General features: G+C 40.6%; 2 protein-coding genes across 2 annotated transcripts in view; one reads left to right on the top strand and one right to left on the bottom strand.

Annotated features, from left to right (window-relative positions):
- Positions 1-6,626, top strand: part of OSBPL10 (oxysterol binding protein like 10) — a 111,829-nt gene extending 105,203 nt beyond the window's left edge. The window contains exons 9-12 of the mRNA XM_054273535.1: positions 737-923; positions 2,345-2,527; positions 4,695-4,848; positions 5,551-6,626. Of these exons, the coding sequence (XP_054129510.1) occupies positions 737-923; positions 2,345-2,527; positions 4,695-4,848; positions 5,551-5,595 (569 nt within the window). The 3' untranslated portion in view covers positions 5,596-6,626. The remainder of the gene's footprint in view (positions 1-736; positions 924-2,344; positions 2,528-4,694; positions 4,849-5,550) is intronic.
- Positions 6,627-10,466: 3,840 nt separating this feature from the next.
- STT3B (STT3 oligosaccharyltransferase complex catalytic subunit B) overlaps positions 10,467-15,926 on the bottom strand; it is a 51,171-nt gene continuing 45,711 nt past the window's right edge. Inside the window, exons 14-16 of the mRNA XM_054273965.1 lie at positions 15,292-15,405; positions 14,073-14,285; positions 10,467-12,124 (exon numbers count right to left, since the gene is read on the bottom strand). Coding sequence (XP_054129940.1) covers positions 12,044-12,124; positions 14,073-14,285; positions 15,292-15,405 — 408 coding nt within the window. The 3' untranslated portion in view covers positions 10,467-12,043. The remainder of the gene's footprint in view (positions 12,125-14,072; positions 14,286-15,291; positions 15,406-15,926) is intronic.

The following is a 15,926-nucleotide window of genomic DNA, read 5'->3' as shown; positions in this document are numbered from 1 at the left end:
TGCTGCTGTTGTGTGTTGTTTTTAGTTACAGCCTCATGGTGCTGAGGGTGGAGGAACCTTTACAGAAAGAGATGGAATTATCAGTAATTTTCTGTGCCTGGTAGGGACATTGGACTTGGTGCTGATAGAGCACTGGCCCTGCTGGGCACATTTTGAATAAGCAAGATTTTTTCAAAGCCTGTATGAGAAATCAGCCATTTGGAAATTAAAGAGCAAAGTTAATAGGAAATTTGTAGTTGCCATGTTTTCTTGTTGTAGCCACAGAGACTTAGAGCCTTTTACAACATCAAGAGGGAATTAGTGGAGGACATGGCTGTTTCTAACTGAATGGAGAAGTGAACAGTCCTTTGGCCATGCCCGTATTTTTTCTGGAGGGAGATTATGATACAACACTGACAGAGCAACTGAATTTTCAGTATGGCTTTTTAGATGCACATTCTATGTTTATCCAGCTTTTAACACTAATGCAAAGTAAGGAATCCAGTCAGAATTTCTGAAAAGTTGTTTGACAGCAGTCGGTATGTCAGGGTGCACAGTCAAATGAGATGCTTTTGAAAATGCTTGTTGGAAGAAACTTGTTCCAGAGAGCAGAGTTTCTTAGCAGACAGTGCTCTCCTTCAAGGAGGGCTGTACGTGCTCTCCATGGATGTGCATTTTGATGGTGCTAATTGGTCAGTGACCAACAGGTCTTATCACAGAACCTTTTCTCACCTCACTTTCTCCTCTTCCTGCACAGGTGTCCTTCACTTGCTGGAACATGAGGAGGAGTATGTCTTCACCCTGCCCAGTGCCTATGCTCGCTCAATCCTTACCATCCCCTGGGTGGAGCTTGGAGGGAAAGTCAACATCAGCTGTGCCAGAACGGGCTATTCTGCCACGGTCACGTTCCACACCAAGCCCTTCTATGGAGGGAAGGTCCACAGGTACAGCAGTCACTGCCTTACTCTTGTTTACCTGCTGCTGCATTTCAGGAGAAGGGCTCTGGGGCATCTCTTCAGTTCTCCTGTTGCCATATTTTATAGACAGATAGCTGAAGTTCTTTTCCTGTTAGTGCTGGAGATGACTTAGAGCTTGAGGGCAGTTTATTGTAGCAATACATATGATGTTGTTTAACTGAATTGGATGTATTTCTCTCATTAAAATAAAGTGAATGTATCTCTCTAGCCTTTGTTGCTTGTAAAAGTTGCTGTAAGTGTAGGGTCAGAAAAATGTGCGTGGAAAAGGCAATATTTCTGCTACCCCAGCTGCTGCTTCTGTGTGAGTCCTGTAGATGAACTGGTGTTCCAGGTTGAGCTCCTGAAAAGTGTCACTACCCATTGTGGTACCTCCCTACTGGGGACTCCCCATCTCTGCACTGAAATTCCAGATGGTGAAAATGTTACTTATCTTCTTTGGTTCCCCTTCACTAAGGGTGCAAAGAGGCACTGTGCAGGACAGCCTCCTGTCTTGCTTCCATGCTCAGGGTGATGTCCCAGGCATTAACATCAGATCCCTTTCTTGCTCTGCTGTGGACTGTTGCAGTGTCCAGAGGAGACTGTGCTTTGCATGGTTGCCTCTGTTTTATTTCAGATGGTGTAACTGTTCTGCCATATGTGTGTCAACCATTTCAGTGTTGTGTTCAGGTAAATGTCCACATGAGGCTGTTTTGACAGGGCTTTTCTTTACAAGTTTTAGGTTAATAATTGGTGCCATCAGGGTGAGTAAAATTTTGGGGAAGTTGTGCTGTATTACTTTAGTAATTAAAAAATTGAGTTTACACATTACTTTACATGGCTTTCTAAAGCACATGTATGCATGCTCATGGACACATTCACAAAACTTCTCCCTGCATTTCAGTTTTCCAGTCCTACCTGTCTATTTTGCTCACTCTCAGACCAGTTCTTTGACTGGTGAGGTGGCTTTAATCATTGCCTCTCAGCAGCTGAGAAGTGAACATGCAGAGCTAAAGAAGAAAACAAAGATACCCAAAGTTTTTGACGTGGGTCTCTGAGCAGCATTATGTTCAGGCATGAAAGTATCATGTATTGAAAATGTCACATGAATGTCAGGGATTGTTTTTCAGGCTGCTGAGGTAACCATTTGGTTTGGGTTTGAGCCAGGTATCACAGTTTTAAGTTGGATTACTACTGTGTTTAGCTAGAATGTCATCCCAAAGCTGTTGCTTAGAAGAGCTTTCTTGGGATGAGTCTTTCTTTTTCGGAGGCAGCATCAGTGCTTTGCTTGAATAATTGATTTGTGGAGGTAGAAAGCTGCTTGCACCCTTAGCAAGGTGGTGCTTTCATGTGCTGATAATAAATGGTACCAGTTACGTCTGTGGTCTGTTTTTCCTTCCCCCTTGAATCAGGGTTACGGCCGAGGTGAAGCACAATCCAACGAACACCATTGTGTGCAAGGCACAGGGAGAATGGAATGGCACCTTGGAATTCACTTACAGCAACGGAGACACCAAAGTCATTGACACCACCAAACTGCCTGTGATCAGGAAAAAGATCAGGCCCATAGCAAACCAAGCGCCACTGGAATCAAGGTAAGTGTGTTGGTGTTCTCAGGGGTTCCAGGACGAGGGAAGAGATGAGATTGTTGACTCCATGTTTCAGAAGGCTGATTTATTATTTTATGATTTATATTATATTAAAAGAAAATGATATATTAAAACTATACTAAAAGAATAGAAGAAAGGATTTCATCAGAAGGCTAGCAAGGAATAGAAAGGAATGATAATAAAATCTTGTGACTGGCCAGAGTCCGAGACAGCTGGACTGTGATTGGCCATCAATTAAAAAGAACCACATGTGACCAATCAAAGATGCACCTGTTGCATTCCACAGCAGCAGATAATTATTGTTTACATTTTGTTTCTGAGGCCTCTCAGCTTCTCAGGAGAAAAAATCCTAGCAAAAGGATTTTTCATAAAATATGTCTGTGACAGGTAAGGGCAGAGGCTTTGCAGTGCTATCCTGAACTTTGGGTGGGAATAGAACAGGGAAGCCAACTGCAGCTCTGAGTGCTGTGGTTCAAAAATTCCTTGCTTCCCACAGCACAGAAATCTGGGTACAGAGAGCTGAGGCTGTGTATTGGTTCCTTGGAGCATAAATTACGCTGTAGTGACGAGTAAATCAATTTTGTAGATGGGGGAAAGGCCTGTATTTGTTTTAATGAGCATCTGGAAGATGGTAATGCAGTGTTTTCATCTGCTTCTTGGAGTGATTGCAACATGGGAGGCAAATCAGCTTGTTGCAAGCAATTCAAACTGGTATATATATTATATGTTGCATATCATTGAAACTGGTGCTTCATGTTTTATATATTGTAGAATATGTATTTGTATAAACATATATGTGAGGCAATATGAGATATAAAGACAGACATACAGGTGGTTTTGAGGCTCTTGGCACCTACATCATGTGCCTAACTTGGACTAGGTACATTAGAAAAACCTGATCTGTATTCACTGTCAATAACTGTTCATGTTTATCTTCAGAAAAATCAATACCTTAATTGAATTTAGGAACATTTTATTGAAGGATTTAAAAATATGAGTTAAACTACATTTTATTATCTGTAAATGTCTTTTTATTTTGCAAAGGTGTCTTGAGTCATTGTGCAGGGTCAGATACAATTTGTCTACTTTCTGGACCACTTGCTTATCCACAAACTCATTTTTCCCCTCTAGTGTGGAACATAAAGATTGTAGTAAATAGGGAAACCAGTAGCTTTTCAGTGTATTTATTGTGTTTTTTAGATACTAGTCAGCAAATTGCATCCATCCAGTGGCTCTGCAGGATCTGCAGTTTATCACATTGTGAACACAATCTCATTTAAACAGCCCTGGACATATGTGAAAGCTATGGTTGTTTTCAGACAGAGAGCAGTTTGGATTAGATATTAGGAAGAAGTTCTTTAGTGTGAGGGTGGTGAGGCACTAGAACAGGCTGCCCAGAGGGTGTGGATGCCCCATCCCTGGCAGTGTTCAAGGCCAGGTTGGATGGGGCTTGGGAGCAGAGTGGTCTAGTGGGAGATGTCCCTACCCATGGCAGGGAGGGAGGAACTAGAGGATCTACCTTCCAACCCAAACCATTCTAGGAGGATTTTTCTCAGTGCTTTTCTGGGCAAAGCTTCTGCTAGGCTGATATAAGGCATGATCAGCTATGTGAGAAATGTGTAGCTCTGCGCTGGTAAATATTGTAACTGGGAATATGGAGCACAGACCTAGAGTGGCTCCCTAGAATCAGTTCCTCTGGTAGTGACCTTGTTGGACCAGTCAGTGTCCCAGTTCAGTGCACTCTTGGGTTTTGGCTGGCACTCCCTTATAATTCAAAAATTTACCTGCAAGAATTAAACTCCTGTTATTTGGAGGGTGGAGGAACATCAGTAAGGAATGTGAACTGGAAATGGCAGAAATAAATCCACTGCTTTGAGAAAAAAAGCTCAGGTGGTGACGAGAACATAAACAGAGCCTGCTGAGAAAAATGCACAGCAAAATACTGGGTGAATCTGAAAATGTGAGTGAATCTGAAAATCTGGTCCACAAATGTGTTGAATATCCTAGGAGTGTGATGGTTCCCATGCTGTGGGACTTGGAAAACCAGCATGGATAGCATGGCCTCAGGCTGCTGCCCAGCAGTGTGGTGTCCAGCAGCAGGGGCTGTGGCAGAGCTGTTGTCACCCTGCCCTGTGCTCTTGTCCCTGGGCAGGCGCCTGTGGCAGCACGTCACCAACTCTCTGAAGGAGGGCAACATCGACGCCGCCACGGAGCACAAGCACCGCCTGGAAGAGAGGCAGCGGGCGGAGGAGAGGCAGCGGGCGGCGCTCACAACTCCCTGGAAACCCAAATACTTTGCCAAAGAGGTACTCAGAGTCTCTTGGTTTAGAGACCTTTAGCAAGTTCCTGCACAGGGGATGAGTGAATGTGGATTTTGTCATGGGCTGGTGTTGTTGTGTACCGCTGATTGCTTAAATTTTCTTTTTGACAGTCTGGCTCTTGAATGAGAGCAGTGGGCTTTTCCATCTCTAGTGGACTTGTTCACTTCACTTCATTTAGATTGATTTTGATCTGGATTTTTGGTGCCTAACGTTAGGCACATAAAGTGATGTGTATTTCTGTAAAATCCAGCCCTTACTTCTCAAATTCTGCATACTCACTTCCCCTATAATCTTAGCATACTAAAATGAGAACAATGTAGGGAGATTTATCCAGTGTAAGTAAGCATTGACATCCTACACACAGTCTTGGGTTTCATCTGTGTGAAAGGAAATGAATTTTAACAAGTTCATCTTTCCCCTTTCTTGGAGGAAAGGTGGAGAGAAAATGAGACTGACTGTGGGAATTGTTCCATTAGCTGCTAATTAAATTTGCATCTTTTCTTATTGCATCTCTTCCCCCTTGTAATATTTCCCTCCCGCCAACATTACTTGTCAATTCTTTTAACATAGAATTTTCAGGTGACAGGGATGGCTTCTTGTTTGGTCTTATTTTAGCTTTTGTGTGGACATACATGAATCTGGTATTTGTAAATCTTGTTTGTAAAACTCTGCTTAATTTTCTTACAGGGCGACGGTTGGCTGTACGTGAATCCTCTCTGGAAGGCCCATTGACAGGAGAGAGCAGTTGCCTCCTAAGTTTACCTGAAAGGCATTAAAATGATACAGTATGTCACTTCAGGATGTCCTTGGATAGGTCCTGTTCCCAGAAGATCCCCATGGGAAGCTATGTACTGTGAATGATACATCTCACAAAAAGCACGAGCTCGAGTTTATTCAGGAGCCATTTTGTGTGTGCAGATCCACAGGCACACAGGCACAGGTCCCTCAGTACCACGGTGTGCATGTGTTGTGTGTGTTATTTACACTACATGTAAACAGTACCAACACCAATAGCGACTCAAAGACCTTTTCCTCCAAGTGTTAGGGCACAGAACCCTGGCTGGACTCGGCCGGGGTTCCCTGAGTTGTGTGCTTGCAGGATCAGGCCCTGTGCTAGTATTTAAGAAAATACTTTTTTATTAGTACTGGTTAAGGTTTTTCTATTTTTCACTTTTGCCAAAAATGTTTTGCACTTGAAACGTGACGTGTCTGTTAATGGCAGTCGATCTGTCTGAGCAGTCAGCGATAGCTCACTTGGGTGTAAGAGTGATCCACTGGCCGTGCTCGCTCTGGGTTGCCCAGGTCAGGGCGTTTCCTGCCACTGATGAGTGTGAATTTCCTGCCACCCTCTAAGAAGTAGCAATACCTTCTCCAGAATGTTGTTCTTCACACTAACCTGTTGTGTCCTCACTGCTTTGTCTGTTCATGCTCCAGCTCTTCAGTCTGTCTCTGGTCACCACCCCTGAGCCAGCTGCTCTGGTGACTTTGATCTTGCTGTGTAATGTTCTCTGGCTGCTGGCATGCCAACACTTCTGGCTTACATGTTCCACTAAATGGGATTGCTTCTGATAAAACATCTGGATGAGTAGAGGTGATATAACTAGCATTCCCAGAAAAATGATTCCCTGATGTAAAAGTAACAATTTAGTAAATTATTCCACCGGGATAATAACTTTATGAATGAAACAAATGAAATGGGATACAATTTGTTTTGTAGTGTTAAAAAGAAAAATTAAAGAAAATCCTGTCATTTGATCTTGCTTTGTAAGCTGTGACTTACAGCTTACTTTGTCTTTTGATCTTACTTTGTAAGCTGTGACACTGACAAAGTGGATTTTAGAAAAGTGTTAAGGTTTTGTCGCTTTTTCGTTTGTATTTGTTGGAAATGAAGATGTTTTTGAGAGAAGTGGCAGCAAAAGGCACATGTAAAATGTGCTCAGTGCCCCTTAACAAAACCACTGTATTTCTAACACACAGTAGCATGGATGCCCATCTGTAGAGCTGAGTAATTTTGTGCCTTTTGTCTGCTCTCTTCATACACTGACTTATGCTCATACTGCAGAGATATCCAGGTCACAGCACTGCTCACATCTGTCCTTGTGCATCCTGCATTTTGTGTTTTTGGTAGATGTTAAAATCTCTTGAGCAGCTCAGAAGGCTGAGTGGAGGAGGTGTGTGCACAAGGAAACATTCCATTAGTTGTTCCTTTGGATTTCAACTTCAGGTCTCAAAATGAAGGTGTGGCTACTTTTTCCTCCTAAATCTATTTTGTCCTCTTGTCTGTCTCTTTTTTTTTTTTTTTTTTTTTGCACATTAGGAAGATTTGTGTTCTAAATGATTTAAATCCTATTTTTTAAAAAAAGTGGATTGTATGAGCTTGGTTTTGTAACTGACACTTTTTTTTAAGAGGAAAAAAAAATCTTATTTTTTAGGAACAGTTGATGTAACAGTTTTCTGTAACAAAACCAAAATGATGCTGTTGCAGTCATCACTGAACTGCTACTGAGTATCATCAGGAACACTTGTACTTTATCACCTGCAAGAATTCACTTTATAATGGATCCACTCTTGTTCTAGAGATTAGTCTGATAAGTACCTAAGAGTATTCCTACAGTTTGTAGTGTCATCACAAAGAACAATGGAAAAAGCAGAGTTAAACATGGAACATCCTCCCAGAACTCTCTCACACACCAAAGAACAAGACACATACTCACTAAATAGCCATTGCAAACCTCTGTGTCTCAGGCATGCAGGCCTGGGCCCCTGAAGGAGTAGACCTCTTTCAGCTGGGATGGTGTGACTGTCAAGGCTACAGAAATGCTGTAGCTGTTCTTTTGAGGAGAAATTTGAATAATTTTCTGCTTGTAATTTATTGAAGATTTTCTGTCTGCATGGTTGGTTGTTTCTGCATGCCGAGGACATTCCACTTGTGCTCTGGCCAATGTTTTGTTCTGTTCTGATGCTATGAAGAATCCCCTGATGCCATTATCTTCTTTCCCAAATTATCTTGGGAGACGCGAACAGAAAAAGTCCTTTCAGAAAAGATCCCATCAGTGAGAGATTCCAGGACAAGATTCACAAGTGTCATGTTATTTTTCTGATAGTATGTGTTCAGTATATTTTGCAGGACTGAAAAGTAAATATTCATAAGCCTTATTCTGTAGGTTGTTCCAGTAGCTGTCTTGGAATTGCAAGTAAATACTTTCCTTTTCAAGTAGCTGATGTACACTGAATTGTAATGTAAAAACTTTCATGTACTTCAATATTTTTTTTTTTTGTGCACACCTGTAGAAAGCCTATGCAACCTTTTTCTTTCTTAAATTAGAAATGTTCAGAAAGAAAATTTATACCTTTATCATTTAAAAGATGCTCTGGCAGTCTCTTCTGATTTGCCTTCCTTTCATAATTTGTGAATTTAAAATGAGAATGCTCATGAATAAAAGATTTGTTTCATTTAGCAGTGGGATGCCCTTTCTCTTTCCATGGAAGCCTTAGTTCAGTGGTGTCAGTCACTGACTGTCCAGGAGCTGTGTATGACACCCGACCATGGTTCCCATGGAAGTGATTTGCTAGGTTAATCTGGGTTTGCTGTGAGGCTTTTCCACCCTGCTTATTCTCCCAGACACTCTGAAGGTAAGTTTTTTTGGTTAAATTGGATAGCTCTGCCCAGGGAAAATGGGGCTGGGCAGCAACAACAGCTTTAGGAAAGGCTGGGGAACATCTGCTTCATTTTGGCAAGTCAAAAGGAAATAGGTAAAGGTGTACCCTTGCTTCTGAAAATCCCATTTCATTTAATCTTCATCACCAACAGGGATTCTTGATTAGAACCTCTTAAAACACAACTCTACATTATTACAGCATTGGGCACTTGTGTGAGGAGAAAAAAATGTTCTTAGAGGAATCACACAGATTGTGGTCAGCATTTTTCAAGTGTTAGATAATGCCCTTCTGCTTTTCTTTAAACATTCATCCACAGTGCTGGAAACAATCTTGCTGGAACACTTTGTTTTTATGCACAACGGAAAACAACACTGCCTGTAAAGAGGGCAGGAAACACTGCCCAGCCCTGTTCCTTGCCTTCCATGGCACTGCTTCAAGGCCCCATCTTGGAGCAGTTTATCCACTTGGGATAATGATGTGAGAGCGTTTTAGTCACAGCCAAATGTTATTTTTTTCAGTTTTTACTCCTGATGAGACTGGTATGTACCAGGAGCTCTGTCAAAGCATTTAGCTGCTTTTTCAAGAGTAAATCTATCAAGATATTTAATTAACAACTTTTCTCCTTGTTATGAAATTACTTCTGCAAGTCAAAATATTTCTTCTGGGATTACTAATAGCACTGTCTGTCTCACTGCTCCCACCACTAATGATTAAGAGATACAGAACCTAGGCAGTATTATTGAATTCTAGACACTTGCAGCTTTAGTTCCTTAGCAACTGCTGACCTGAGCCTGGCTCACGTGTCTTTTGTTATGTTTGGTTTTATTGTTTTGGTGTTTTTGGGTTTTTTTTTACTGTTTTGTGGCAATTATGCTTAAAAATTTGACATAGTAGAACAACAAAAGGAAAAAGGATGGCTGGAGCTAAGGAAATAAACTAGTCTGGGAAGTGTGTGTGATGAAGAGAGAAGAGGCTGATAGTCTGCTGGTAGAAGCTCTGTGCAGTTCTCCCAAAGAGGCAGGAGTTAGTTCAGCTCTTTGATTCCAGGATCCAGCTGTAAACATACCCAGTGTGCAGATTCCTGAGGAACCAAGGTGAGACAGTGCCAGGTCTTCTTTGTAATGTTGCTTTTTCTAAATGGATACCTCAATGACTCCCAACTTTTTCATTTTAACTCCAGAACATTGGCAGAATCCTTGGATTGAAGTCATGTTAGATTTAGGCAAAAAGTAAAGCTCAGGTAAGTAGGAGGCAACTTTAGGCCCAGGTTGGCTGGGATCCCTGCAGTTGGCTTATTTTTATTTCACATGCCTCAGATTCACTTGTTCCTGCTGTTAAAGAGAACACTGCTACCTAAGGCTGAAGACAGTCTGTCCAAATGTAAAGGTACAAATCTGGTACAAGTCTGTCCAAATGTAAAGGTACCTGAAGAGGGGAGGGCAGTCTCTTGTATTTCCTTTTTTGAAACAAGGCTGAGTTACTGCCAAGCCCCGGACTGACTGGCAGCCTCTGTCCTGCTGCCTTTCAGGTGATGTTCCAAATGTTAGATCCTTAATTTCTCACCCAGAGTCAGGATGCAGAGGGGCTTGGAAGCAGCACAGCACTGGGAATCGTGCATCACATCATCACTCAGCCCTTCTGCTGGTGGGTGAGCAGCTGTAGCAGCTTGGGGAGCTCCAGATGCTGCAAGGAGTTGCTGCAATGTGTGGTTGGGAAGGCAGGCTGCTCTTCCCTGGAAATATGACAGCCACCTTCATTTCATCACAGCAGAGGCCCTGGATTTGTCTTAGTTTAAGCTGGAGGGAGTTAAGAAGATGCTGTGGCTTCACTACAGCAGCTTGGTGAAGGCAGGAGATTTGCAATATGGAATTCCAATGTCTTAATTTATGACTAGGACTACAAACAACATGTTACCAAGTTACAACAAAACTGACACAACAGCCTTAACACAAAACTTGAATTAACTTTATTTTCCCCTACAGTTGACAACTGGTCTGCATTGAGCTTTAAAGCAACAAAATAAAATGAAATCTCCAAACGACAGGGGCCAGAAATCCAGATTTAATTACCTTTGTGAAAATGTTGCAGCTGTAATATTGGTCTGTATAAACCACTGAAGTCAAAAATGAGTTCATAAATCAAAAAAATATTCTACACCTTGGGAAAGAAGTCAGCAGTAACATTCTCACAGAACACTGTAAATTTACATTTTCTTCATGAAAGGTACATACTATTCTGCATTTTACATCAAGTTATTGATGCAAGATTTGTTTCTATAAAAAGTTACAACCTGTGGCAGGAAAACAAACTGCAAAAAAACCCTTTCATTTTAATTAAAGAAAAATTTCAAGTCTGTATAAAGTTTCCTTATGTCTGGAAAGTGAACACGTTCAGTCTCCATTTATATTTTAGTGCATTTAATCTGACAGTTTTCACCACTTAAAAAAAAAAAAAACCCCAAACCGAACCAGTATAAAAGACAGACAAAGCAAATAGCACTAGAGCAGGAATTTCTTCAATTGATTTAAGCACTCCAAATAAAATGCAGAGAAACAGATTTCCAGAAAAACTTCCACCCTCACCAGAAAGGCAGTGAGGGTTGAGAGGTTTGCAAATCTTCTACCTTTAATAGCCACAGAAAAGGGGTTTGTATACCTGTCAACCTTCTTTTCCCCAGTAACCAGGCTATATTTGTTTTACCAATGTAAACATTCACCTAAAAGTTTAATTTCTGTTCTGAAGCACCAGCAGCTCCATGGTGCTCAGCTGTATGTTGTTATAGCATTCATTACTGTCGTTTCAGATCTTTCAGGAGGTTACAAATTTAGCCCTTGTATCTACAGTGTGCAAGATTTGCCTTGTCTACCTTGTGAAATGACAGTGTAAGGCAGCAATACTGCAATCCCGTGTTGAACAAAAGCAGCTTGTCCAATTCATCTGTCCTGTCACCTCTTGTGAAAACTGCAGCTTTGCTTCTTACACTCCAGCTCAAAACCAGCCTGCAGCAAGAGTAAAAGGACACTGAAAGAAACCATAGAAAAATAATCATGGGAGTAACTTGTTTTGAAAGTTGAATTTGAGAGAGCTCTGCCATCTCTTTCTTGTTGAAAAAGAGTCATTTTCAGATGTCACCATTCCAGTTTTCATACTGCTGCTATTCAGCTGAACAGTGTTCTCCAGAAAAGATTGACAAGTAATGCATGTGCCAAGGACCAAATTACAGGGTTCTTTGGTAAAGTCAGTCCAAATTTTCAACAGATTTGAAGGATAATATGTACCAATAAAAAAAATGCTGCTAGACTTGGATAGCAGCTCTGTCTTGCTTCACATTACAAATCTAAAACAGCTGTTCTCAATAAGCCAATATTTTTAATCAGACATTGCCTGAAAATTTTGTACAATAATCTGGACCAATGATGGTTCTGTACCCTCATGTTGCTGTGAAACATGATTTGAGCTAAAGGCAAAGACTGGTTATCTCAAGGACAACTGCTTCGTATTAGCAATCAGAACAGTGTGTTTAAACTGTCTTCCTGTTGGGTCTCTTGCCTTTCTTTAAAATTAGTTTATTCTTAATGTAGCCACGCTTCCTTTTGGAGGTCTAAAAAGAAAAACAGAACAACAGGTATTAGTTAATGATTTGTCTTGACCACGGTTTCATGATGTGCATTCAATGCCTGAGCTTTAGACTGATTTTAAAGAGCTTAAATGCTAAACCCTCAACTAGGCATTATCCAGTTATTATTTTTAATGTTGGATTGTTAATTCCTACCTAACAGTTGCTTTTGCACAAGATGTGCTTTTGTAACTCTGTCTACTAGATCTGTAGAATTCTTTTTAAAGCATGTGCTGAGGCAGAATTAATAATTAACCAACATGATAAAATTCTACTATGCCCAAAGAGCAAAACTGACATAAGTCTTAGTTTTGTTTGGAAATACCTTCTTGCATCTTTTGCACTATTTTATCTTCTTAAAAGTTAGGTAGAAGTATTTGCTCAAAGCAGTATTTTTCAAAAGAAAAAAGCCTGAATAATCCCATTTTAGTCTTCTAAACTCTGCTGTTGGTCTGTAGATTGCTTAGTTAGCACTTCCTGCACATTCCTTTATCAGCCTGTTCTAGATTTTTTTTTTTTAGGTAGTAATGAGGGGGATCCATTAATGTTGGTCAAAGGTAAAATTAACTTCAAATTTGTGTACACAGATTGTGGCAGGTGGAACTGTACATTCAACACACCTGCCAGGAGGCAGCTCCCAGCCTTACTGCACTGTGCTGTGCTTACCAGCAGGGTCTATTATTATTTTAAAAAACTGCATTTAATCAACATGACACCAACAACATCTTTATAATAAAGTGAAATAGATACAAACTAATATGTAATATTCAGATACGCTGAATCTCTGAGGTTCAGCAATGTCATTCCTAACATGATAGAAGATGGACTGAATTTCCAGTTAGGAAGCAACTGCTGAAAAACTGTGGCTACTGAGGAGCCCTCAGACTGTATTTAAGAAATCCTAGTTTGTATTTAAGAAATCCCATGCTCTCCCTGGTTCTCTCATTTCTTAAGGGGAAGTACAGCCTCTTTGTACTGCAGCCTTCAGAAACTGCATCAACTTCTAGACAGAAAACTTACACATCTAAGGCTCAAGGGTCAGTGCATCTATCATAGATAAATACAGCCTTGCTTGTCATTAAAGATCAAAAGTTACAATGTTAAGTGTATGACAGGCATAATAAAGCTTATCATTTCAAGATATGTCTAGCAGCAGTGGCAACTCCCAAATGCTTTATTTTATGTACTTTCCATCAAATCACAGAGATAAGCATCTTTACATTTAACATTCTCTACTTGCAGAGAATGTTCTTTACTTGTATTTCCGTGACACAGTTTAAGTCTACTGCCTATACCAGTTTGTTAGACAGGGCTCTGGAGCTCCTTTTGCAACATCTATTTGAATATACAGAAAACAGATGTTGTGAAGGAGTGGGCTGCTAACAGTCTCCCCAACTCCCCTGGGAACAGGTCTGAAGGAGGGCAGCACAACAAACACTTTAAAACCGTGAAGATGACTTCAAGCAGTAAGCAGACAGACACTAAAGTTCCATCAACAAAAGTTTCATATTTAATTTATTTCATACAAAATTGCCATTTGTAAACTTCTAGGCATCACTACTTTCAAACAAAGTCAGAAAGCAACTTCCACATTTACTTAGTGAGCCATAGTTACTGAAACATGAATTGATGTACTTTAGAGATTATACTTCCAGTTACATGAAGACTTAAAAGAGTTGTAACAGCCAGTGACACACTCTATGTCGAGTCAGCATTCTGCCTAAAAAAAATCTAGCCTTGTGTCTTCACATGCTTTTAAGTTAAGCAGACAGTAAATTAACAATTATTACCAGCAGGCAGGTCTGATATTGGACACTAACATGAACAGTATCCATAACATTCTGGCTAGTGGAAATATATAATTCACCAGCTATGTGATTCACAGTTAAAAATAAACTCCTGACCCCTTTCAGTTACTTCACTGGGAACCCACCTTCTTTGACAAATACTTCTGTTTCGGTACAATGTTGGTTACTCTAGGTTTGTGATCCAGTGTCTCTCTGTTGTCTAGTTGTTTGACCTTGTATATTCTAACAAGCCAGTGCTCTGAGGTAAAGGCTTCCTCCAGATGTTTAAATTTAATGTCTTTGTTGCCTATCTCCGCATTGCGTGTACGGTCGAATCCTGGGGGTGTCCGAAAATCCAGCTATAAAAATTAAAGCTGCATGTTAGTTTGAGACAAAACCCAGAACACCAATCACTGCAAACTGTGAAACTTCATAGATAAGGCAATGCTTTCAGCTGGCCTGAGTCAAAGGGCAACACTTCTCTTGCACTGGTTACTCTACTACACAGAAAAACCTTTGAGATCCTAAGGGACAAATTCATTCTTACTCCTACAGCTGTCACAGGAGACAATACTTAATGTCTCAGCAAAACCACCCTGTCTGCATTCAGAGATGAAACAACTCAAAGAACAGTCTGAGCTGCAGCAGCCTGTGGTATTGTTTTTTCAGCAGAGCTGCTGCCTTTGTGCTCTTGCCTATACTGCAATTATTTGCACTTCCACAGTTTTCCATATAATCCAGAAGTAGTTCACAATTATCACTTAAATTAGCCCCACTGTGTTACAAGTAAATCCACTGAAAAAGGATTCTTGTGCCAATACCTCGGAAGGGCCTCTGGTGGGGGCAACAAGGGAGGAAAAGGAAAGGAAAAAACCAAACAGGTTTAGCTCCATCCATGTGTTTGGTGCTCCCAAAGGGGAGTGACAGCGGCTGCCCTTACTCCACAGTGTAGTGTTGTTTTATGCACTGATGTGACTTGGATGGAAATAATGTAATTTCTGACACACTTCAAACAGTCAGTAGTTCACTTGCATGTTGCTATTACAACAAACAACTCTAAAGCTCTCCACAATGTCACAGTTGATGCTTTAGTCAGCACACAGCACAGTGCAATCAAGATACCCATCTGGAGCAACATGAAGGACACCAAAAAATGAAGTACAAGTGTGGGTTAACAGCAGAAATGCTTTTTGCTAAAGGTTATAAACAGCAGACAATGACTGGATGCGTTTTAATTTGTAAAGCTCACTCAGTACAGATTCTGCTACTACAAGCAATGCTTAATTTAAAATATAGAAAATACATCAAAATAATATTTGTTTTCTCACATTTCAGTTAAGATTCAGAAGAAGTTGTAGCACTAACCTGCATCTCTCCAAATCTGTAATAGGACATTTTATACATGAGGCAGTTCAGCAAAGTTGGAGAGCCTGCCTTGTCTACCCGGAATTCTCCCTGAGGGGTAAAGTAATCACTTTCCTTTAAAGAGAAAAGAAGATACAAAGAGTCAATGCAAACTCAAATCCTAAGGGAATTTCTCATTCCTTTCCCCACAGAAAGACATCTAAGAATCTCAACTGGCTATTACAGTTTAAAAGCTGATTTAAGGTAACCTTAAAATGAAAGAAATGGTGCTCATTGAAGGTGAAATAGTTGCAAACTACCTGCTCGTAAGCCAGACCCCAATGGATCAGTTTTCCTAAATCTGTAGTTAGAAGTGTTGTGCTGTAGTTGTTAGTGCTGTTAGAAGTTTTGTCACATCACTGTAAGTGGTTCTGGAAAAGTTACCTCAAACTGTAAAATTTAGTTGGGCATCTATTCTTCAGAAAGGCAATGAACTCTGTATTGTTAATACACGAGATCTGCAGGGTCACTATAAACTTCATATATTCTCCATGTTTAAACAAACAATTTCTGCCATTTTCATCTCAGGTACAAGATGAAAGTACGCACATGGGCTACTCCCTTAAGCCTGTGCTCAATATCTAGGAGTTTTTGTT

This window comes from Melozone crissalis, unplaced genomic scaffold, assembly GCF_028551555.1.
Source record: "Melozone crissalis strain CALT ecotype California unplaced genomic scaffold, PUWL_Pcris_2 ptg000016l_1, whole genome shotgun sequence".
Lineage (NCBI taxonomy): Eukaryota > Metazoa > Chordata > Aves > Passeriformes > Passerellidae > Melozone > Melozone crissalis.
The sequence above is the reverse complement of the archived record's forward strand: the minus strand, read 5'-3'. Positions and strand labels throughout refer to the sequence as shown.